The following is a 25,182-nucleotide window of genomic DNA, read 5'->3' on the forward strand; positions in this document are numbered from 1 at the left end:
CCTGCTGTGACTGCCTGCCTGGTCGCCACCCGCTCCCTTACAAGGACCGCCCCCTTGTATAGTAGCTCAGAGGTTCCGCCTCCCAGACCCGTTACATAAGTGATTGGACGACCTTATTCTTGGGATTGGTGCGATTACAACAATACCAGATTTATAACAGGTTTTTATGTTTGGCTGCTGTCACACACTAATAGACGCTTTTTTTTTTGCAAAAAAGCATTTCCATATTTTGAGAGCTATAATTTTTCCATATTTCGGCCAACAGAGTCATGTGAGGGCCTGTTTTTTGCGGGACGAGTTGACGTTTTTATTGGTACCATATTCGGTCACATGACATTTTTTAATCGCTTTCTATTCTAATTCTTGGGAGGCGGAATGAACATAAAACAGCAATTCAGGAATAGGTTTTTTTTTTTTTTTTCATGCCGTTCCACATGTGGTAAAATTGATAAGGTAGCTTTATTCTTCGGGTCAGTACGATTACAGTGATACCAGATTTATATTGTTTTTTATGTGTTGTCGCTTTTACACAATAAAAACTATTTTATAGAAAAACATTATTATTTTTGCATCGCTGTATGGCGGCTTGTTTTTTGCGGAATAAGATGACGTTTTCAGCGGTACCATTTTAATTTAATTTACATTTTTTGATTGCGTTTTATTCCACTTTTTGTTTGGTGGTATGATGATAAAGCATTGTTTTTTGACAATTTTTTTTTTTTTTTACGGTGTTCACTAAAGAGGTTAACTACTGGGACAGTTTTATAGGTTGGGTCGTTCCGGATGCGTAGATGCTAAATATGTGTACTTTTCTTGTTTATATATCTTTTTTCATTAAAATGTTTATTTAGGGGTACAATATATTTTTATTTATTTCTTCATTTTCCATTTTTTTTATATATATATTTACATTTTTTTCACTTTTTTTTTTACTTTTTCTTACTCTTTTACTTTGTCCTACTATGAGACTTTCACTTTTTGCAGGCTGATCGATTGTATAGTATAGGAATGCAGGAGCATTCCTATGCTTTACAAACTGTCAGCGCTGCACTGAGCATGATCTACCAAGTTTGCTAGCTCTGGTAACCTGGATGTAATCATGATGAAGAACATGGGGTTACCATAGCAACGATCCAAGCGCTGTTTCCTCTGTATGGACGGCGCTCTTCTTCCTGCCGTCAGTATAGTGATGTGCAGCAGAGAACTTCACTCTGCCTTCCCAGCGCCTGCGCACAAGTTCCCTGCTACACAACACTACACAGACGGCAGGAAGAAGAGCGCCGTCCATACAGGGAAACTGTGCAGGATCCGGCCGGGAACTGCACGTCTCAGGGCCCCGTGCAGGGGAGGTGGGGTGAGTATGGAAATAGGGCTAGTAGGCGGGCATTTCTTGGCGCCCGGGGGATGCGAAGCTTAGCTTTTTATTAAATTATTTCTGCTATTACACAGCAATCAGACCGCTACTATGGGCCATACAGGTAAGTATAGATTCACATTTCTATCATCTGTATGCCCTGTTTAGCGGTCTGATAACTCCCAGGGGGTGACAGATTCCCTTTAACAGTAAGTAGTGTTGTGCTGGTAACTAAGAGGAGAGACATACTGCAGGAAGGATTGTACACAGCGGCTGAGTAGAGATATACTGCAGAAGGGAGATGAAAGTAGCGATGCACTGCAGGTTGAGGCTCTGTATAGAGGGGCTAAGAACAATGTACTGCAGGAGGGGGCTGTATGCCAGGGGATAAAGAGGAGCGAAGTATTGTAGGATGGGGCTCTGTATACAGGGGCTAAAAGAATGATATGCTGCAGGAGGGGGTTCTGTATAGAGAGGCTAAGGTTAGTTGAGTTAAATTTATTACCTTTGTTGCCTGCTTCTGATAGATTAGTGATGTTAAACTGCAAATGTCACTGCATTGATGCATATGACTTATGAGATTTATCTTCAGCTTTATGCATCAATAGAGCGGCATTTTCAGTTTCACAAAACTGACCTGTCAGCAGCAGGTAACAAACACACCTCAGCACTGATGTTGTGGAAGAGGGCAAGACAGTTGAGCTCTGCTACAATAAGCTAATGATGTAAAACCGCACTGCAGCTATACTGCTGTAAATGGCAGAAGATAAGGCATAAGGTGAATTCTGCACTTCGATCAGGTTGATGATCTAGAGTTGGGGCTAGTTAAGAATACACAGGAGAGGAGGGGTAAGTAGCACTTAGGAGAAGCAGTGTGCAGTTGGGGAATGTAGTATTAGCAGATTTTGTTATGTGAAACTGGATACATAAAAGAGCAGATAGAGATGGAAAAATACACAAAGGTACAAAAAATAAATTTTATGCAGGGCTTAGTCTATATATTAACAATAAGTATGCATTTACTGTGCTTTGTGAACAATAATTATGTGATGTAGGATTAACCATTTCATTTTTCTTGTAAAAATTGTAGCAAGCCAACACAATAGTTTTCAAAGAAAAAAAAAAATCTGAACTCTGTGTCAGAGAATGTATGCTTGCCACAAGCGAATGACTTTAATGAGTTTTTGCATTTCTGGCGCATTCCTTTTGTTAAGGGGGAAATAATTATGTTTTAAAAATACAAAAAACTGAATAAAAAATCAGACATTGAACTGCAACTGTCTTCTTCACAAAGTGTGCGTGTGACAAACAATGTATTACTTTACTAGTCGAATTTCATATCTATACACGCCAAACTAATACAGTGACTTGATACAGTTGTTCACTTTTTGGATGTGCTCCTGTCTCCTTTTTAGTAGGGGTGGGGGGCGAGAATTGTTTATACAGATATTCAACTGTGTATGTCTGTTTTTAGATATCTGTTTTACTGCTCCAATTTTACACCTGTACATGCCACACCAATTCAATGGCCTGTTGCAGTTGCTAACTTTTTCACTTGATAGCCGGCTCCAAGAATGGCCGAATCCCACTCCGGGGAGCGGAAAAATGCAGTTGTCCGGGAGAAACCTCGCACCGCCACATCAGGTGGCGCCCCCTGCTGCTTGCGCCAATGGCAAATGCCTCGCTTGCCCCCCCACCAGATACACCCCTGCACATATACTGTCACTGCTTTTCCATTGTGTTCTAGAGCTATAGCGTACTGATGCTTCTGGGCGGCCAGTGCTGACCCAAACAGCTGGACATATCCTTGCCTGTCACGTTATATTTTCTACTGTGCAGTTGCTGTTGTTGCCACTGCCGATAGATAGTCACACACAATTCCTACTTCTCCATCTACTGTACTGCTGTTTGGAACCCTCACTTATTGTCACGCAAGGTGTGCGAAAGACTTAGTGCAACACAGAGGGAAAGGGAGCCCAGACAATAGGGAAAGGGGGGGAAGTGGAGACCTCCTAGTCTGGTCTAGTGTCACCCTGTCTCAACTACCATCCCTATATTTGCTCTTCACCAATCGCCGCACGCGTGCCTCGCCCTGACTTTCCCTGGTGTATGGCTAAGGCTAGGGAAGGAAGAAGATAAGCACTAGTCGATCTCCACTAAACTCACTCTATAGACAACAAGGGTAGACAAACAGGGGGGAATTGCTTAGCTTTAGATGACTGCAAACAAATGAGCACACGGCCTCAAGCTCCAGAGAGGACGAAGTACTGCTCTTGCTAAGAAAGTAGTAATGAATATCGTCGGCACCTTCCTCTCAGACACACAAGGTATTTATACACCCAGGCCAGGGAGCTAATTAGCCAGAGAGAGGTAGCCGCTGGGTCCTAGAGACAGCCAGCCTCTAGGAAGTTGTTTGAAATGCCAAACGTAGAGATCTCTTGCAACCAACTGCAGGGCAACTGTCTGTCATCTCTGACATACCTGTGACACTTATGCAGAGATAATAAACTTGAAACAGCTCCCAAAAGGGATTCATTTTGCATGGCTTTTTTAAAAAAACCTATTGCTTCTTCACTTTCTAAACAGCAAAACTACTTCTCCTCCCAAAATAGGGATAATTTTTGGAAGGCTTAGTTAAAAAAAAAGTAGCTTCTTTAATTAAACAAATAATAAACCTGTTGCTATTTCCCAAACAGGGATAATTTTTGGGCTACCACTTGTCAAAAAGCCATGGTTTCTTTTGTTTGCACTAGCTATGGATAAACACCAGGACAGTAGTCATCTGCCCCCCAAAAAGGGATAATTTTTTTACCATTAAAAATTCTGTCACTGGTTATCATCCAGTGAATTCAAATTGTGGTGAATTCAAATTTCAAAACATTTGCTCAGTTGTCTTTTATTTGACTGCACTAAATGTGCTTTTTGCAATGAACTGTACTTTCCCCTCTGCAGTTTATCAGCAGGCACAGAAAGTGTTATTGTCACCCAGTGTTCCAGGATCTCAGTGAAATACCCTTTTACCTACTGCACTACTGTGTCAGTCTTCAATATCATTATGTCATTTTATACATGAGCCAGGAAGCAAAGGAAGACATTTACAGTACAGACCATGGTGTCTCATTGTTACCAGAGGTGCCAATTAAAAATTGTTACAAGTCATACTTTCTACTTTTCTTTTCATACAATTATTTAATGCAAAATGGCAAATAAGTCATTTCAGGCATCAGTGAATGACAAGCAAATGTAATAATACCGAACGTCTCCACTCAAGGAAAACTGATGAGAATCTCTGTGGATGATGACTTTGACTAAATATTTCCATTTTCTTGTTTTTGTTTCACAATGAAAAATTTTTCAGGGCGTGAACAGAATATTGAGGCTTCTTAGAGGGGGTTATCTACAGGATACATTTCTGGTGGTATATCCAACCCCTGTGCATAGCGGGACAGGTGGTGATAGACCTCCTTATTCACCTGATAGGAGGGAGTCCCACTCAAAAAGAATCCGTCACTAGGATCAACCCTTCTAAGTAGGGATGACCAGTCTGGTGGAAGTTCAGGTTCTGCTACCCAACCCGAACTTTGGACAAAGTTCGGTTCAGGTACCAGAACAGTACTCAAACTTCAACTAGAACCTGAACCCCATTGAAAATAATGGAAACCTAAACTGGTAGTAAGAAGAAAAATCTCTCTCTCTCCGAACATTGCAATGGACTTCCAGGGAAAGTCGGTGTTCGACGTTTAGCACCGGACAGTAACTGTCCGGTACGAACGCCGAACTTGCAAGTTCGGGTTAGCTAATCTCTACTCCTAAGCCGTCCATATGGACACGCAGGTCGTAGAAAGTTGAATAAAATGTTACCTTGATATCTGTGATCTGAGGTCTCATTCCAGAAAAATCCACATTTTTCTCAATATATAAATGAGCTGACAAGATCTATGGGCCGGACATAGATCTCCCTAAGAATCTGCCTCCAGAGTTTATATTAAATGAAAGGAGGCATTACCAAATGTGAGACATGTAATGACTGACAGTCTGCTCTCCTGATCTCTCTGCAGAGCTGTGTGCAATTACAACTAACACAGTACAGCATAATTCAACTTTGTCTTGTTACAAACATATTTGCAGCTGCAGCTGTCCTCACACACTGCTTCAACATCTATCTTATAGGCATTCAGCGTGGGAGGATTGGCAGTAATGTAGAGCCGACAGCACTGTGATAGGATAACTGCAACTACAAATGTGTTTGTAATGAGACGAGGTTCATCTCTTCTGTATTGTGTTGGTTATAATCACACACAGCTCTGCAGCAGAGCTGACAGCCGTATGAGAGGACAACTGCTGCTGAAAAGGTATATATAATGAGACAAAGTTCAGTTCTTCTGTACTGTGTTAGTTATAATCACACACAGCTCTGCAATGAGATTGGGAGAGCAGAAAGTTGTTATTATATGTCTCACACTGGTAATGCCTCCATTCATTTAAAATAAGCTCAGGAGACAAATTCTCAGGGAGATCTATGTCCGGCCCATAGATCTTAAAGAAGTTGTCCACTACTTGGACAACCCCTTCTAACACCCCATGCTTGGCCCCAATAAAATAAAAGAAAGCTTGTACTCACCTCCAGTGCCGGCGCCGTTCCACCGGTGTCATCACTCGCGTTCCCAGAGCTCTCGTGCGGTTGTTATGACACTTGAGCCCGGCGCCCACGTAACTTATTCTTTTTGTGAGGTAAAACATTTCCCTGCCTGTTTTGAACAATGCTTTACTTCAAAGAAAGAATCAGCTGTGATCCTCTGCTGTAATGTCTGTATACTCTTTTGCTTCCTCCCCACCCAGGAGATGTGGTATGATCAGACCATGTCCCTGCAGGGTCAGACACAGCCATTACACAGTACACAGCAGGGGCACATTTATAAGATTATCTCAGCACAGGAACATTTTATTTAAACACATCCAATTGTGGGAATTATTATTATTCCAAGATCTATTCATTAAAATGAACTTTTGTTCGTGGGAAAAACCTCTTTAAGTCAGAGCCGAGAGTAATAAAAACAGCCTTCTCTTGTTCTAGAGGACCTAGTGTGTCAATACATAATATGCACAACGTATTAATTTTTCCTACAGCATTAGTTTAATTTAATAATTTAAGTGGCATTTAGGACACGTTGCCAGGAGCTAGCACCCTTGATAATTTTTGAACTGCCATATAAATGAATGGAGAGAGAGACAAGCATGCGTGGGGACTTCTCTATTTTTGACAGAATGCAGTAGGTTCCATTCCAAGATAGATACCGCAACCAACTGTAAGACCTGCATCGACTGGACATTGAAAGCATATCCTGTAGATACACCATAAATGTATCAGAATGGAAAACCCCTTTAGTTCAGCATTGACAAAGTGAACTACCGTATATATAGCTGTACAGAACATGGCCAATCTCAGGGGGTCCCCCAACTGTTAGCACTGGGAGAAACTGTCAGCAATTCCTTATTTTCCCAGCTGCATTGAAAATCAAATGGGCCGCCAAACTATTGCATCAAGGAAGTAGGTCCGCAGAAAGACATCTTCTTTGTTGTACAATTTTTTCTGTAACTAATAGACTGATGTCCCGTTGGGGGATTGCCTTTTATTACAATCATATGCCCCTAATGCAACTTAGGTGTTGTTAGAACAAGGCACTACCCTTTATTATAATGATTAACACTTGAATGGGCTGGTGTAATGCTTCATTTGCCCTTTGGAGGTGCTGCAGGGAAATTGAACAGTTGCTGCTGCATTCACGAACAGATTATATCTGATAACTGGGGCCCCATACAATATGACATTCTGCGTTCAGCTTTTTATTGGAAACCCTTTCTAAAAGGATCTATCTCTTCATTTTTAATTGACTCTGAGCTGGTGAGATGAGAAGAGCTGCCGTGGTGTCTCCCATGTACATCACATCACAAAGATACGCATTCATACTCTTCATTCCTTAGGACACAAAAGAATCATCATGGAGGAGATTATACAGAAGTACAGCACAGTGTAGATGTGAATCCAGCTTTCAGGTTAGGTAAAAAGCTTGTCAGAAAGCTCAGCATGATCTTTCCATGCTTTCCTCTGCCTTTTCTCTTACTCTGCTCCTCAGTCCTTCTCCATCTCCCCTTTTCATTGAGTATAAAAGAAGGTATATCCTGACACTGCACTGTGCTGGTAGTCTGTTTTGTCTAAAGCAAGTGGGGGTTGAGCTGTTTTTTTTTTAGAGTGAATGATGAGTTTAGGAAGCAGAGGTTTGGAGGGGGAGAAGTGGCTCATAAGAGGAAAAAGAAGCATATTTATCTGATAAGATATACTGTATCACAAGGTTTTGTACATTAATTTGTACTTTTAATTTATGCAAAGTTTATCGAAAGTACAGTTCCCATTTAAATCATGGTTCTATAATATGTTCTAACAGCTTTTACTCTTAAATGTGAAATCCCAATAAAGCAAAATTAAATGTATTATTTATGAATTTTAAGTTGCTTGAAGCAAAAGTAAATCTAATATAAATTCACAATTTATTTAAGATGAAAGTATTCCAAAAAGGTAAGTACTTTACTATTCTACTCTAAAATTATCTACTTGTTTTCTCCTCTTACCATGGAAGTAAATGTAGTAACATTTAAAGTATGACATAAAGGTCACAATTCATCAAGACCGTTGAGAGGGACTAGAATAAGATTTCTGGCTTAAGAAATGACGCAGCTTGTCATTAAAGATGGCTTGCGGTGTCATGCACCCTTCACACCCCCATCCCACCCCAGCCAAAAGTCGCAACATTTTTTCGCAACTCCGAGTTGCCCAAAAACTTTTCAACTTTTCAAAGCATTTATATATTCTAAACATGTACAGTACGGGTCAGAAGTTAGATTGAAATGTGCACATTATAGATTCAGACTGAAAACAAGGAGTAAATAAACACGTGTGAAACAACCAGAATGTTTGTTAAGCCTTAGATTTTTCAAAGTGCCGCCCTTTACCGCTTTACACCACCTTGGAATTCTCTCAAACTGCTTCATCAGGTCATCATCTGGTTTGATGAGGCAAAGTTTGGCATTTTTGGTACCTACTGCCATGTCTTTGTGAGGTGTACAATAGATGAGCGGATGGTTTCTACATGAGTGATCCCCATCCGTGACACATTGAGTGTGTGAGGTGATGGCGAGGGGTGTATTGCTGGTGGTTTTTACTAATTCAGGCACACTTACCCAGTATTCTGCAACAACATGCAATCCCATCTGGTTTGCATTTAGTGGTAACATCATTTGTGTTGCAATAGGACAATGACCCAAAACACATGTCCAGGCTATGTAGGGGTTATGCAACCAAGAAGAAGAGGAATGGAAGCTGCGTCAGATGACATGTGCTGTTAGAATCTATGTTGTTTTACTATTGGCCATCTTGTTGTGGTTTGCTGGCTTTTAGTCTTTTCCTCTGGTGCTGGGTGTCTTAGTCACATGATCTCTTCACTCTTTATTACTCAGCACCTGTCTCCCATTCCCCGCTGGACATCAGTGTTGTTACGCTCGTGCTCTTGCTAAGTTGCCTTGCTAAGTTCTTTGTGCTTTGTACAATTGATATCCTGGGACTTCTTGTTCCACCAGTTTTGTTCCCTTTAATCTTCGTCTCTGCAATTAACTTTTCGGTTAGGAGGTCTCCTGTTTTTGCTCCCAGTCCTTAGATCTTTTAGGGACCCCTTTCCCCTTCCTACAGGTCTTCGTTTGAGTTCAGTGCAGGAGTTTTGGTGGGGCTATTCACAAGGAATAGGGCACTCACCCCAGTGTAGGGTTAAGCTGAGTCTCAGTGCAGAGATAGCCTTTCCCTCCTATTCCTTAGTTCTAAATTGCAGAACATAACAGTATGTCCAGCCCCAGTTTAAAAAAAAAAAGAAAAAAAGTTGTTTTTTTTTCTTCTCCTCTCCTCTTCATGGATTTTCTTCAGTATGAGTACCATCCAGGAGCTTGCTCAATGATTGCAAGGGTTAACTCTGGAGGTTGCCGGTCTTCAGCAGTACGTGAGTAAATACCCTGCAGAACACTATGAAGAACCTAAGGTAGGATTACCTGAGTGTTTCTCGGGGAAATGACAGGATTTTTTTTCATTTAAAAATGCTTGTTTGTTGTATTTTCGGCTCAGATCAAGATCTTCTGGGAGTGTACTACAGCGTGTAGGAATTATTATGTCTCTATTGCATAAGGAACCTCAAATCTGGGTGTTTTCCTTGTCTCCTGATAATCATTGTTTGAGGTCTGTGGAGGCATTTTTTGATGCCATGGGTTTGTTTTATGATAATCCTGATTGAGTTACATCAGCTGAGGCAGAGCTCAGACATCTCAAACAGGGTTCTCTTGATGCTGAGAGTTATTGCACCCTGTTCAGACGATGGTCTGCAGAGGTCAGGTGGAATGACCCTGCACTCAAGTTTCAGTTTCTGGCAGGCTTGACTGAAAGGGTTAAAGATTTTCTCATTGTATTTCCTGCACCTGATACCCTGCAAGTTGCCATGCAGTTAGCTATCCGTGTGGATAGAAGGTTGAGGGCCAGACAGAATGAGGAGAAGTTTCCTGTATTGCTGGATTCTGTTTCTCACGATATTCCTGCCGACACTGGGGAACCTATGCAGGTGGGGGCAATGTCATCCCGTTCCAAGGAGAGGAACAGGAGGTTCTCTGAGGGACTTTGCTTGTATTGCGGTAAGGCTGATCATTTTTTAAAGCAATGCGAGGTTCGCTTAAGGAAAGAAAAAAAAAAGGTCAGTAGAAATTGCATTGCGTTTTTAAGTTCTGCTGGGGTGTTTTTTCCTGGTAATACAACCTATCAGGGTCATTGAGTTTCAGGCTATGGTGGATTGTGGTTCTGCACTTAATTTGATTGATCAACAATTTCTTGAAAAGTATAAGTTTGATTCTGAACCTTTGCCGTCTCCTTTTCCTGTGGTGGCGATTGATAATACTCCCTTGGAGCATGGGAGCATTCTTCGAAAGGTCACTGGGTTTCCGCTTACTATGAATATGGAACATCAGGAGCAGATTGACTTATTTGTACTTGCTAAGTTGCCTTCCCCGGTCGTCCTGAGGTTGCCCTGGTTAAAAGTGCATAATCCTTTGCTGGACTGGTCGTCTGGTTCCATAAGATCCTGGGGTCAGGGGTGTTATTGTAAGTGTTATAATGTTCACATTGCGGCTGTTGTGAAAGGAGAGTTACCTGAACCCATTCAGGATTTTTGGAGGGTTTTTTCGGAGGTGGAATCGAAAGTTTTACCACCTCATAGAGATTACGATGGCGCTATTGACTTCGTCCATGATGCTAAGCTCCCTAAGACCTGGTTGTTTAATCTGACAATTCCCGAGAGGGAGGCTTTGAAGGAGTACCTTCAGACTAGTTTAGCTGCAGGTCACATAAGACCCTCTAAGTCTCCTGTGGCTGTTGGGTTCTTTTTTGTCAAAAAGAAGGATGGGGGTCTTAGGCCATGTCTGGATTTTTTGGAGATTAATAAAATCACTGTGCGCAATCCTTTCCCTTTACCACTTATTCTGGATTTGTTTAACCAATTGACCGGAGCTAAATGGTTTTCTAAGATTGAACTTCGTGGGGCATATAATTTGCTGCGGGTGAAGGACGGAGATGAATGGAAGACAGCTTTTAACACCCAGGAAGGTCATTTTGAGTGTTTGGTGATGACTTTTGGGCTTACTAACGCCCCTGCATTTTTAAAAAATTTCATCAATGACATTCTGAGACCCTTGATCGGTAGGAGTGTTATTGTTTATCTGGATGACATTTTGATTTATTCATCGGATCTTGAGTCTCATTGGCAGAGAGTCCGTGAAGTTCTTCAGATACTGAGAGATAACACACTCTTTGCTAAATTGGAGAAGTGTCAGTTTGCTGTCCAGAAAATTAGTTTTTTGGGTTACTTTGTCTCTTGTGATGGTTTTGAGATGGACCCGGTGAAAGTTCAGGCTGTGCTGGAGTGGCCGAGGCCTGAGGGCTTGAAGTCCATACAGAGGTTTTTGGGGTTTGCCAATTATTACAGGAGATTCATAAAGAATTTCTCTGTCATCGCTAAACCCATTACTGAGCTCACCAAGAAGGGTGCTAATACAGTCCAATGGTCCTCTGAGGCTATTGAAGCTTTTGATTATCTCAAGGAGAGGTTCAGCTCTGCTCCTGTTCTTATCCAGACGGATAAGACCAAGTCATTTTTGTTTGAGGTAGATGCCTCATCTATAGGCGTAGGGGCAGTTCTGTGGGTGAGTATGGGGTGCATCCCTGTGCTTTTTTTTCAAAAAAATTTTCTGAGACAGAGCTCAACTATGATGTTGGGAATCGTGAGTTGTTGGCTATTAAACTCGCGTTTGAGCATTGGTGACATTTTTTGGAGGGGGCTCAACATCCTATACAGGTTTTCACTAATCATAAGAATTTGATTTATCTGGACGGAGCTAAACGTTTGAATGCCTGTCAGGCTAGGTGGGCACTGTTTTTTGCCCGGTTCAATTTTTCCGTAACTTTTGTCCCAGGGACTAGGAATGTTAAGGCTGACGCTTTGTCTCGTAGTTTCTCTCCAGAGGTGAATGCTGAGAGGGAGGAGTGTATTTTGCAGAGAGGTGTTGTGGTGGCCGCATTGCATTCTGAGTTGGAGAATAGCATCCTAGGAGCTCAGAGTGCGGCACCAACTAACACTTCATGTGGTAAATTGTTTGTGCCTAGAGCCTTGAGGAGAGCATTGTTTGTTGAATGTCATGAGTCTCGGTTGGCGGGTCACCCAGGGATTTCGGAAACTAGGAAGTCTATCGGTTGGAGATTCTGGTGGCCAGGGTGGCAAAGGGAAGTCATCAAGTGGGTCGTCAGTGTTCTGTGTGCGCTAGGTCGAAGGCCTCTCACGCTCCGGCTGCGGGGTTGCTGTGCCCCAAAGAAGTTCCTAGTTTGCCATGGAAGCACCTTGCCATGGATTTTATCACCGATCTGCCTTTATCGGAGAGTTTTTCTGTCATCTGGGTTGTTGTGGGGTTAAGCGCAGGGTTAAGCTGAGTCTCAGTGCAGGGACAGCTTTTCCCTCCTATTCCTCAGTTCTAAGTTGCAGAACATAACAAGTGCTCCACAATTACCCGACTTCAACTCAATCGAGATAGTTTGGGATGAGTTGGACGCAGAGTGAAGGCAAAGTAGCCAACAAGTGCTGAGCACCTCTGAGAACTCCTTCAAGACTGTTGGAAGCAATTCCAGGTTACAACCTGATGAAGCCACTTGAGAGAATGCCAAGGGGGTGTAAAACTGTCATCAGAGTAAAAGGGGTAACTGAGGAATCTAAGGTTTAACAATATATTCTGGTTTGTTTCACACAAGGTTCTTTACTCCTTGTTTCGTTGAGTGTTCCTTTGTTATTTTGCTGCCTTCAGTCTCAATCTACAATGTGCACATTACAATAGGAACAAGGAGAGATGTGTCCAAACTTTTGACTTTTGTTTATCTGCAATGTCAATTATGCCAAAATACGTATGTACGAATATAATTTTTTTTATTTACCTTCCAGCTAATTGAATTTTTGAAGGAAAACATCCAAAATTCTGAAAGTTGTGAAATAAAAGACAAAGAAAACTCAAAAATTGAGGTAAATGAAGACAGCCATCAATTAGAAGAGAGCCTTTCCGAATCTGAAAATATCAATGAGTATATTAGTGATGCCAATGAAGACAATGACACAACTGAAGTGATTTTATCTTTTGGATACAATGAGAAAAATGATATTTTAGGTTATAGATCCCAAATTCTGAATAGTGAACTTGAATTAACAGATTCTATATTAGAGGTTGAGAATAATGGGATTGATACAGATATTGGGTCACAAACTGTGCAAATTGAATCACAAATTTTGGACAATGGGCTACAAATTGTGGATAATAAATCACAAATTGCAAAAAACGAATCAAAAATTTTGGACAATGAATTACAAATTGTTGATAATAAATCACAAACTACAGAAAATGAATTACTGGAAGGAAATGAATCAGAAATGTTTCACTTTGAAACAGAAATTATGGGAAAGGAAGTAAACATTTTAGACAATAAATCACAAATTGTGGAAGATAAATCACACATTTTAGACAGTGAATCAGTAATTGCAGAAAATGAAACACTGGAAGGAAAGGAATCACAAATTTTGGACTTTGAAACAAAAATTATGGGAATTGAATTAAACATTTTGGATGCAGCATCACAAATTGTTGTAACTGAATCACGATTTTTAGGCAGTGAATTCCAAATTGAGGGAAATGAATTGCAAATGATGAAAAATGAATCACAAATTTTGGACAATGAATCACAAATTGTGGACTATCGATCAGATGTTTCAGAGAATGAGTCACACATTGTGGAAAGTGAATTACCAAGTGTGGCGAGTGTTTTACAAATTTTGTACAATGAATCCCAAATTAAGGAAACCGAACAGCTAATTGTGGACAACGAATCACAAATTTGGGATCATGAATCTCAAATTGTGGGAAATGAATTACAAATTTTAGATGATAGATCGCAATTTGTGGAAAATGTATCACAAACTCTCCCCAATGAATCAAGAATTGTGGATTACACGTTACAAAATGAGGAAAAGGAATCACCAACTGGGGAAAATATATTGCAAATTTTGTACGATGAATCCCAAATTGAAGGAAAAGAATCACTGATTTTGAACAATGAATCAGAAATTTTAAATGACAAATCTGTAATTATGAGAAATGAATTGCAAATTTTGGAGAGTGAATCACAAATTTCAGAGAGTGAATCACAAGTTGATGAAAAGGCATCACAAATTTTTTACAATGGATCACAAACTGTGGGAAACAAATTGAACATTTTCAACATCGAATCACAAATTGTGGATCACGAATCACAAAGTATGGAAACTGAATTACTAATTTCTGCCAATGAATCGCGAATTGTCAAAAATGAATCACAAATTCTGGATTATGGATCACAAAGTACGGAAGCTGAATGTCTAATTTCTGATAATGAATCTCGAATTGTCAAAAATGAATCACAAATTCTGGATTATGAATCACGAAGTAAGGAAACTGCAGTTTTAATTTCTGATAATGAATCGCAAATTATAAAAAATGAATCACAAATTCTGGATAGTGGATCCTACATTTTAGATAATGGATCACAGCTTGAGAACAATGGATCAGAAATTGTAAATTTCGCATCACAAATTGAGGATGATGCATCTCAAACTTTGGATATTGTTTCAAAATCCGTGATTACTGGAGTACAAATTGTAGATAGTGAATCATTCTATGATGCTCTTGAATCTCCAGCTGTAATCATTGGTGCACATTTTATTGATGAGAGATTACCAAATGAAGATGTCACGTCAGAAAAAATGGACATCGAATTACAAACTCAGTTTGTAGATAACTGTAATTTTTGTAACACCGACAGCAAGAAGTGTAATGACTATGCGCAAGAATGTGAAATCCTACATATCATTGGTGCCACTCATTTAGTTGACCCCAGCATTAGACAATCAGCAGGAGAAAATCAATTGGACTTGGATAAAATGTTTGATGTCTTTAATAATTCCAGGATTCCTAAGGAACAACCCAGTGGTTCCATTCTTGATAGTAATACAACAATAGAAGACTTCAAGGGAGCTTGTGGAGATCAAAACGTGTTGGTTCATCAAGTTAGGGATGTATTTAATATAATGAAGGAAGCCAGAGAGCATTCCTCCCTCCAAAAAAAGAATAAAGGGGATTATGAAATCGATGATACATTTCATACGGAAAATTACCAAGGAAATATTCCCGAAAGATCCGTGGCTGGTTGTATTGAGAAGATCGAAAGCCTTGAGAAGACAACATGCAACATACACAATAATATAACTAAAATAGAAAAAGCACATTCGCTGCATGTCAAGGATTACATTCCAAATTCCACTGAACTGTCACAAGTGCGCAGAGATCCTCATACAATTAGAGCAGGAGAGGGAGGAGGAGGAGGAGGTGGTGGTGTTGGTGGGCCTGGCCAAACTCACACGAGCACCCTTGACCAGACTTGTAGAGGAGTCAGCTGCTCAATACATTTCCTGGGCTCTACAAACCTGTGCGAAAAGAGCACAGAAGACAAAATGGTCAAGAAAAAATTTAAATCTGCTGGAAAAGAAGTGAGCAAGGGGACGAAAAAAGAGCAAGAGTCATTGGATGTCAATGAGGTCTTCACCCCTGATGAGGAGAAGAGAATCAAAAGGGAAAACAGCATTGAAGGAACTGTCCCCAAAGATAGCAAAAAAGGTAAGAAAACTTACACTTGTGATTACTTGAAGACAACCTTTGTGTATGTGTGGTCAAGAATGAAAGCCGTTATAACCTCAAGGGTCACACAGAGTTTTTTGATGTGGATAGATGTAGACTTGTTGGAACATTGAAGGAACTAGATTAGCCTGAGGTACTATAGATAGTTATTCTATACAATATTGTAACATGGGTAATGCTATATATCTTCAGAAACATAATGTGTAGATGACTGATTTTAAGACCATGGAATTGTCAAAGGATCTACTTTATTCCAACACCAAAGATATCACACGCAAAAGAATTTTAATAATTTAAGAAGATAATGTTATCTGGAGTCTTAATGCAACGCCCAAAGCCTAATTGGGCTCTTATTGTATCTTGTGTAAATCAGGTTTAATAAGGCGGTGCATGGAGACTTTTTGTAATTGTCTTTATGAAGCAAACATCTTTGTATACTCTATTCTGAGACGTGTTGTGGACTGAATCTTCACAAGATTTTTATTGCTAAATCTTTATTAATATGGTTCCAACATATCGAGCAGCGCTGTACAGAGATGGTCATCAATCACATGGGTCCCTATTGCTATTAGAAATCACAAAGAAAATTCCAAATAAACCTATTGGAGATCATTTTGAGACTAATCAAATTCATCACGAATTTTACCAAAACATGGATTTGCCTGAATCCGAAATTTTTTTGTGACTGGCTTTCTACAAGTCAAGAAAAATGACTGCCATTTTCCTGGATTCTACATGGGTGGGAAAGGGGTTAAAAAATAAAAAAAAGTATACTCACTTCGCCACTCACTGGTCTTGAAGCAGCAAGTCTCCGCCTGTTCCTCTGCTCGCTCCCTTCAGCTACGGTCTACACGGGAAGCAACATCTTCCTCCGTCTCTTCTTTCACTCTGTGCCAGGGCTTCCTGCACTGAGTAGGCTTCAAGCAACGCATATCTTGATATCATGACGTTGTGACATCATGACGTGCGACGCTGCATCACGACCCATCACTCGAGGATGATTTGGCACAGGAAGCACCAGTGCACAGTAAAGAAGGGCTCAGAATAATATGTCGGCTGCCCTAGAGGCTAGAGCCGTAGGAGGCCAGCAGAGGGTTGAACAAGGAGGTGCAGCTGCGAGAAAGGTGAGCGGTGACATGAGTATGCTATTTTTTAACCGTTAGATTCATTTTGCATTGGGGCCTGAAGAGTACGAGAATAATATACCTAATAAAGCCCATTCGATGCCAATAAAATTTCTTGGCCAAATTTGAGTAAATTGCCAGATTAGAATTTTGGCAAAATTTGCTCATCACTGAAACCTATTAGTTCTTTTTTTCTTTTTGAAGTGGGTGGAAAAAATGGAAGAAACCAACTCAAACATATAAAATTAATGTGGTTGTAGTACTTGATTTATACTCAGTTCCCCAATGCTGCAAGTTAACAGTGCAGACCACTGAGCCACCATGATCTAAGGGAGAATACAGTGCCTCATAGAGGCACCATATGGAGGCCCATGAGTCATACAGTAGAAGAAGGACTCCACCATAAGACTTGATCATTAATGACACCAATCTAGTAATCCCACAACAATCTGGTATGTGGCTAAAGATTTATTTACATGGGTGATGGTTCCACTCATAAGATATATATATTTGAAGGAGTTGTTCAGTACTTCCATATCGATGACCTGTGCTTAAAGAGGTTGTCGACTACTTTTACATTGATGATCTATCCTTGGGATATTAGCTGATCGACGGGAGTGTCGGGTGTCAAACCCTGGCCGATCAGACAGCGATGACCTATCCTATGGATAGGCCATCAATGTAAAGGTAGTGGACAACCTTTGTAAGATAGGCCAATATCAGATTGGTGAGGGTCTGACAACTGGCTCCCCCACAGATCAGCTGTTATCGGTGGCGGCCACTGCACAGAGTCAAAACAGCACAGCTCCTTTTGTAGTTCTCAGCCCCTACTCACTTCTACAGCATCCAGCAAGATTAGGCCAGACATTTTGGCATCAGCAGGCAGACATTGAGATGATTATCTATAGCCTTCTATGATCGCGTACCCCACTCGCACCACGTTTGAGGAGACTCATTCAGAAACAAAGGGGTACTGTACTTACTTGAGTGCTTTTGCCCCTTCATTTTAGCCATCGGTTGAGTCTCAGCACCCAGACAAGCATTGTCCAAAACTTCTGATGTTAATATGATATATCAAGGTTAAAAAAGTATATACGTTACCTTTAATTCACAGTTTTGTATAACCTTAAAGCAAAACCTCTACCAAGTGTATACACAGACATACTGTATGTATGGATTCTATTTTCAGACCTGCAACTGAAAGGTAATATGAAACTCTGTCCTTGTAGTCTCTGGAGTTTTCTCTTGCCCCTCCAGAACTTCAGAGAGAGAAGTTTATTACATAGTTGGAGAAAATTATCTTTTTCAAGGAAATTTGGGTGGCATTACGACCAGTGGCCATTACAGCTCCAGTGGGGGTGTAAAGGGTGCCACTGAAATTTCAGAAACTGCTGAACGACGGATGCGGTCAACTGGAGACTTGAGGGATGTGTTATTAAACCCTTAGGAAAATTTGTAATTCATGAGTTTGGGTTATTGCCATCCACAGTGAGAAAAGTAAGGATGGACACTCAACTTTCTGACCCTAATAAGAATAGTGACATGAGGACTAGAGAGCTAATTATCCTGGAAATGTTTTTTTTTCCTATTGCGGCAAATCCTCATTGAATGGGAAGCTCAGAAGAGTAAAAATCTGCCCAGGTCATGAGAAGCTTACACGGGTGCACGGTTCGTCTCTATACAGAGTTCTGAGTACTGTACTGTGGTGAGCCGTGCACCTGTGTGACCAATATAAATATAGACAATAAGGGTGTGAAGACCCGGGGTCTTCCGTGGGCAGAACACTACTCAGGCAACACAGAGTGAGGGTTAAACAGTGTGGCAATACTTTATTGAACCACCAAACAGACAATAAACAGAAAGAACAGTGCCAGGAAATACCCAAGATGGTACAACATTACACAGTCTTACCCTTCTGCTGGCCCGATGGGAATAGAGCAGCTGCGACTTTGGGACTTCCAGGGCCAGCTACCTCAACCAGTGGCCCCCCGCTTTTGGTGGACCCCCACAGAGAGGAGGTAGCGACAAGCTTAGGAAGCTGACAGTCCATCGAGGTTCAAGGCCAGGAGACCCAAAGGTCCCACTCTGGCCTATCTGAGAGTTTCCATGTGGCCCTATGACCGGCTGGACCCAATCTGGCTTCTCCGAACGTCTCCATGGGTTCCAGGTGACCGGAAGGTCCCAACTGGCAACCCCAAGCAACATATCCATGGGGCCAGGTGACTTCATCGTCCCAACCTTGTTTCCCCAAATGTATCCATGGGTTCTCTGATGGTAAATGGAGCAGATCTTTATCCTTCCAGTCAGAGCCGTGTACTCTTAGGCCAGAATCATGTAGAATCCAAATTTGTGTCTCACTGTATTGAGCCATGCTACCAGGCTGATGTCCTGAAGAGTCTGGCTGATCTTTGATTCTCCTTGTAAAGTCTCTCTTTCAATTCTCACTGCTGCTGAGGCACATGTCCTTTAAATAGTTACAATTGATCTTTCAAGCACACATCCACAGGTCAAGGGTTCGGGAGGGTTTTATTCCACAGGGTTCAGGTCTCATTGTTTGAGTATTTAATCAATTTACATAGTTGGTATAGCAGGGGGTTCTTTAAATCAACATCTAGCTGGCTTTAGTACAATATCCAATTAGCATAGTAGCAAACATCATTGTTTCAAAACCAAGAGAAGTCAACATTCAGGTTTACACTCATAATAGTTTGTCTTTCTTGACCAGCCACAGAAATACATATACATTCACAAGTCAACATAAACACAATAGTGTATTTCTCTTGGCCTAACAAATCTAGACGTCTGGCTGATTAAGATAAGTTGTTTCGTCACAAAGGGTATGTCAGTTTTTTGAGATGGTCCACTCTAAGAACACCCTTAAAAAATCACTTAAAAATACTTGAAAGACTCTTGAATTCAATTATAAAACAACTTTGCCACTCATACTTCTATGGCCGAAAGTGTTGGCACCCTTGAAATTGTTCCAGAAAATGAAGTATTTCTCCCAGAAAATGATTGCAATTACACGTTTATTTCCTTTGTGTGTATTGGAACAACACAAAAAAAAAAAAAATGGAAATTGGACATAATTTCACGCAAATCCCCAAAAATGAGCCTGACAAAATTGTTGGCACCTGACCAAAAATATGGGTAAACAACATTGTTTCAAACATGTGATGCTCGTTTAAACTCACTTGTGGCAAGTAACAGGTGTGGGCAATATGAAAATCACAACTGAAACCAGATAAAAAGGGCAGAAGTTGACTCAATCTTTACATTGTGTGTCTGTGTGTGCCACACTAAGCATGGAGAACAGAAAGAGGAGAAGAGAACTATCTGAGGATATCAGAACCAAAATTGTTGAAAAATATCAACAATCTCAAGGTTACAAGTCCATTCACAGAGAACTTGATGTTCCTCTGTCCATGGTGCGCAACATAATCAAGAAATTTACAACTTATGGCACTGTAGCTAATCTCCCTGGACATGGACGGCAGAGAAAAATTGATGAAAGATTGCAACACAAGATAGTCCGGATGGTGGATAAGCAGCCCCCAATCAAGTTCCAAATAAATTCAAGCTGTCCTGCAGGCTCAGGGTGCATCAGTGTCAGCGTGAACTATTTGTTGACATTTGAATGTAATGAAACGCTACGGCAGGAGACCCAGGAGGACCCCACTGCTGACAAAAAGACATAAAAAGCTAGACTGCAGTTTGCCAAAATGTACATGAGTAAGCCAAAATCTTTCTGCGAAAGCGTTTTGTGGACAGATGAGACCAAATAGAGCTTTTTGGTAAAGCACATTACTGTTTACCAAAAACGGAATGAGGCCTATAAAGAAAAGAACACAGTACCTACAGTCAAAGATGTTTTGTGGTTGTTTTGCTGCCTCTGGCACTAGGTGCAAGGCATCATGAAGTTTGAAGATTATCAAAGGATTTTGGGTCACAATGTAGTGCCCAGTGTCAGAAAGCAGGGTTTGCGTCCTAGATCATGGGACTTCCAGCAGGACAATGACCCCAAACATACTTCAAGAAGCCCCCAGAAATGGATGTAAACAAAGTGCAGGAGAGTTCTGAAATGGCAGCAATGAGTCCGGATCTAAATCCCATTGAGCACCTGTGGAGAGATCTTAAAATTGCTGTTGGGAGAAGACGCCTTCAAATATGAGAGATCTGGAGCAGATTACAAAAGAAGAGGGGTCAAAATTCCAGTTGAGAGGTGTAAGAAGCTTGTTGATGGTTATAGGAAGCGATTGATTGCAGTTATTTATCCCAAAGTGTGCAACCAAATATTAATTTGAGGGTGCCAACAATTTTGCCGGCCCATTTTGGGGGTTTTGTGTGAAATTATTTCCAATTTGCCTTTTTTTCCTGTTTTTTTTTGTGTTGTCCCAATACAAACAAAGGACATAAACAGGTGTAGAACAAAACACGTGTAAATGCAATAATTTTCTAGGATAATTACTTAATTTTCTTTAACAGTTTCAAGGGTGTCAACGCTTTTGGGCATGACTGCATGTTCAGTTTTTTGTGTTTTTTCCTGGTAGACAAAAAAAGTGCATGTCACTTCATTAAAGCTGCTCCCAATGGAATTTGCTCCAAAAGAGGGACTGTCCAATCAAAACACTGTAAAAAGGAAATGAAAAACTTCTCCAAAAACTTCCCAAAAAATGAAGCAATTCCGGAAATGGTTTCTGCTTATCTGTTTTTTTGAACACCACAAAAAACTGCAATTAGCCTTAGGGCTCGTTCAGACAAGTATATTTTTGGACTGTATGCAAATTGTCTCTTCAGAGAGGAAGAAAATTAGAACTCTAGTGCCACCTATAGGAAGTATCAATCCTAAAAGTCAATATCGACCCTTTAACAAGCCTTGTCACATGACTTAGGATAAAAGTCAGAACCAGAAACTCAATTTGCAGACACTGTGTTTCGGGGTACAGCCCCTCATCAGTGCAAAGTGTGAGTTCTAGTTTGGCTGGGTGAGAGGCGTCAGACCATTTTTGGACTGTATGCAATTCTTGTGCCAAACGGACCGCACATGGACATCACCCAGACCAAGGCACTTGAATGGATTAGTTGACATGAACGTTTATACCAATACCAATGGTCCGTGTCTAATAAAATGCAGCACACGCTATACTGATCCGTTTTCGGATCAAACTCATCATTAACCTCCATCGATGGGTACAAAAAACGAATGTCTTATGGACACCATCATAGGGCATCCATCTTTGAAAATCCCATGTACATGTATTGTACTGTAATTTGCTGTGGAGTTTTGGTGCAGAATACACAGAGCAACTTTGTAGCAAGTGGCGTCAGTACATGGCATTGCACATGGCACTATCCAGCGCCCTAGTGTGACCAATTTCCAAAGGTCATAGTAGATTTTAAAGGACAGAGAAGATGAAGACAGTAGCAATCTGGCCCATGTAGAAGTTTCCATACCGTGACGGGTCATGACAGTGAATTAGAGAGGACCACCTGACCAGCAGGTTTAGGGTCTATATAACACAAGGCAGCGATAGCTTTATGACATGTTATGAAACAAGATGCCATAAGCAGTCCTAGAAGATGCTCCCAGAAGTAAAGTTAGCTGCACGGATCTACACTTTCCACTGAAGAGCAAGAATACGAGAACCTGAAAGGTGACGATTTCTGCTGGGGTTTGAGCCGGCCTGGATGGTAACATTTTAAAAATAAGGGTGCAATTTTATAAGTGATATAATAAATTCCTTAAAGGGGGCACTATTACTGTCGCATAGTTTCAAGGGACTGTGGGAACCTACCCGATCCCTCGTACTAGGGGCACCCTAGTCTATCCCTCTCCCATGGATTACTCCTGAAGGTGGAGACGCCAGGTTCTCGTACCTATCTATTCTCCTAACTTAACCCTTATCTGATCCCTCCCCGACCCAGGGAGGTAAGGGCCTGAATTGTATAGGAAAACACTAACCAGACAGACAGGGTTAACAGACAGGGATAAAAGAAAAATACAATTATACAAATACACTCACAAAACAACAGAGTGGGAAACAGAGGAGATATAAGAAGGGGAAACCAAATGTGAGAGGATAAGGAAAAACACACAAACCAACGCCACACAGCAATCTCCATAAAAGCTCTCAAACCGCCAACTCCAAACACTGAACTTTCTCCTTCACCACCAACCAGGAAGTAGAACTATCATTGGCAACTCCCTAGTGCCAGTGGTGAACATATATACCAGAGGGGAGTGGCCAACACAGAACAGCTAAGACAATTCAGGATGGAGAGCTCCAGGAGATTAACAAAACTGATTAGCCCTCTCCATGACAACAAGGAAACCTCCACTGTTTAAAAGGATGGTGAAGCAGTTCTAATAGGTGCAGGAGTTCATGTAACAAGACACCGCAATCTTCTGCCCCCTCTCTGCTGTGGTATCCCCATGATAATTACTTTGTGTGTCACTGTTTTTGCCTGGAGCACCATTACTGTCTAAGGTACTAGTGTGCCATTATTATTTTTTTCTTAAACTATTTTGGGGGCACTTTGAAAAAGCAAGGTGTAAAATGCATCAGCTACAAGTGCAGTATTGTGAGTAGCAGTAGAAAGAGGAGATTGTATAGCAGTGGATGCTACACGGTGCCAAAGATGTCTGGGCACCAAACCTTATTGAGATGATTTATAGCTGAGAGAAGTCTTCATGGCGATTTGGGCCAGGTGGAGGATAATGTACAATGCTGGACATTATATCATAGATGGGCAAAAGGTAGTCCGACAAAAGAAACAGCGCCATTCGTGTCCGTGGGCTGGGTTTGGTACTGCAGCTCAGCTCTATTCAAGTTAGTAGGGTTTAGCTGCAAGAGAAAACACAGCCCATGGACAGGATGGACACTACGGTAAATCTGGAAGGATCCAGACATGTTTTTTTTTATTAATACAAGACTATCATGGAACCGGTAAATTAGTAAGGCCTCATTCAGACATTTATTTTTTTTTCTTGTATGTGAAAAACTGGAACGATTCTCATTAGTGTGCTTGATAAAATTGTCATCAGTGTATCATGTTTTACCATCAGTAATTTTCTCTGGAGAAAAAAAATGTCAACCCTTCTCCTACTCATTATAATGTTAAAAACTGAAAACATGGATGCCATCTGTGCGCCATCTGTGATTTTCAAGGACCCATAGAATTGTATGGGTGATGCTTATCTGTGACTCGGATCAAAAAAGGACGTCTCCATGATTTTTTGGTGGACACGCACTCCACAAAAAAAGTGGACATGAACAGCCCCATAAATTATAACAGTCTTGGGTACAGTGGCATGTAAAAGTTTGGGCACCCCTGGTCAAAATTACCGTTATTGTGAACAGTTAAGCAAGTTGAAGAGGAAATGATTTCTAAAAGGGCTAAAGTTAAAGATTACACATTTCCTTTGTATTTAAGGCAAAAAAAATATTTATTGTTTTTTATTTTAAAAATTACAAAAAGGGAAATGGGGGCAATGCTAAAGTTTGGCCACCCTTGGAGATTTGTATGGTTAGAAAACTTTGACCAAGGTATCAGACTTTAAATAGCCTGTTAGGGTTATCACTTGTTCACTATCGTTAGGAAATGCCAGGTGATGCAAATTTCCCAGCTTTATAAAAACCCAGCTTCCTCTAACCTTGTGCTAAAAAACAGCAGCCATGGGTTCTTCTAAGCAGCTGTCTAGCACTCTGAAAGTGAAAATGGTGGAGGCCTACAAAGCAGGAGAAGGCTATAAGAAGATAGCAAAGCGTTTTCAAGTTGCCCTTTCTACAGTTCGAAATGTAATTAAGAAATGACAGTTAGCAGGAACAGTGGAGGTGAAGATAAAGACTGGAAGACCAAGCAAAATTTCAGTGACAGCTTCTCGTAGGATTGCTAGAGAGGCAAATCAGAAACCCCGCTTGACTGCAAAAACCTTCAGAAAGATTTAGCAGACCCTGGAGTTGTGGTACATTGTTCTACTGTTCAGAAACACCTGAACAAATCTGACCTTCATGGAAAAGTCATCAGAAGAAAACCTCTCCTGCTTCTTCACCATAAATTCAGCATCAGAAGTATGCAAAAGAACATCTAAGCAAGCCTGATTCTTTTTGGAAACAAGTCCTGTGGACCGATGAGGTTAAAATAGAACTCTTTGGCCACAATGATCAAAGGTTTGTGTGGAAAAAAAAGGGCACAGAATTTCAGGAAAAGAACATCTCGCACACCATTAAGCATGGGGGTGGATCAATCATGATTTGGGGTTGTGTTAAAGCTAATGACACGGGGAACACTTCACAGGTAGAGGGAAGAATGGATTCAATGACATTTCAACAAATTGTTGACGCAAACATAACACCATCTGTA

At 40.9% G+C, this 25,182-nt stretch overlaps 1 protein-coding gene across 1 annotated transcript in view; it reads left to right on the forward strand.

Moving 5' to 3' along the window:
* Positions 1 to 25,182, forward strand: part of ALPK2 (alpha kinase 2) — a 147,535-nt gene that overhangs the window by 19,752 nt on the left and 102,601 nt on the right. Inside the window, exon 2 of the mRNA XM_073680824.1 lies at positions 12,919 to 15,673. Within this exon, the coding sequence (XP_073536925.1) occupies positions 12,919 to 15,673 (2,755 nt within the window). The remainder of the gene's footprint in view (positions 1 to 12,918; positions 15,674 to 25,182) is intronic.

The sequence above is a fragment of the Phyllobates terribilis genome, unplaced genomic scaffold (genome assembly GCF_046119375.1).
Source record: "Phyllobates terribilis strain yellow unplaced genomic scaffold, ASM4611937v1 Scaffold_1__5_contigs__length_1240528914, whole genome shotgun sequence".
Lineage (NCBI taxonomy): Eukaryota > Metazoa > Chordata > Amphibia > Anura > Dendrobatidae > Phyllobates > Phyllobates terribilis.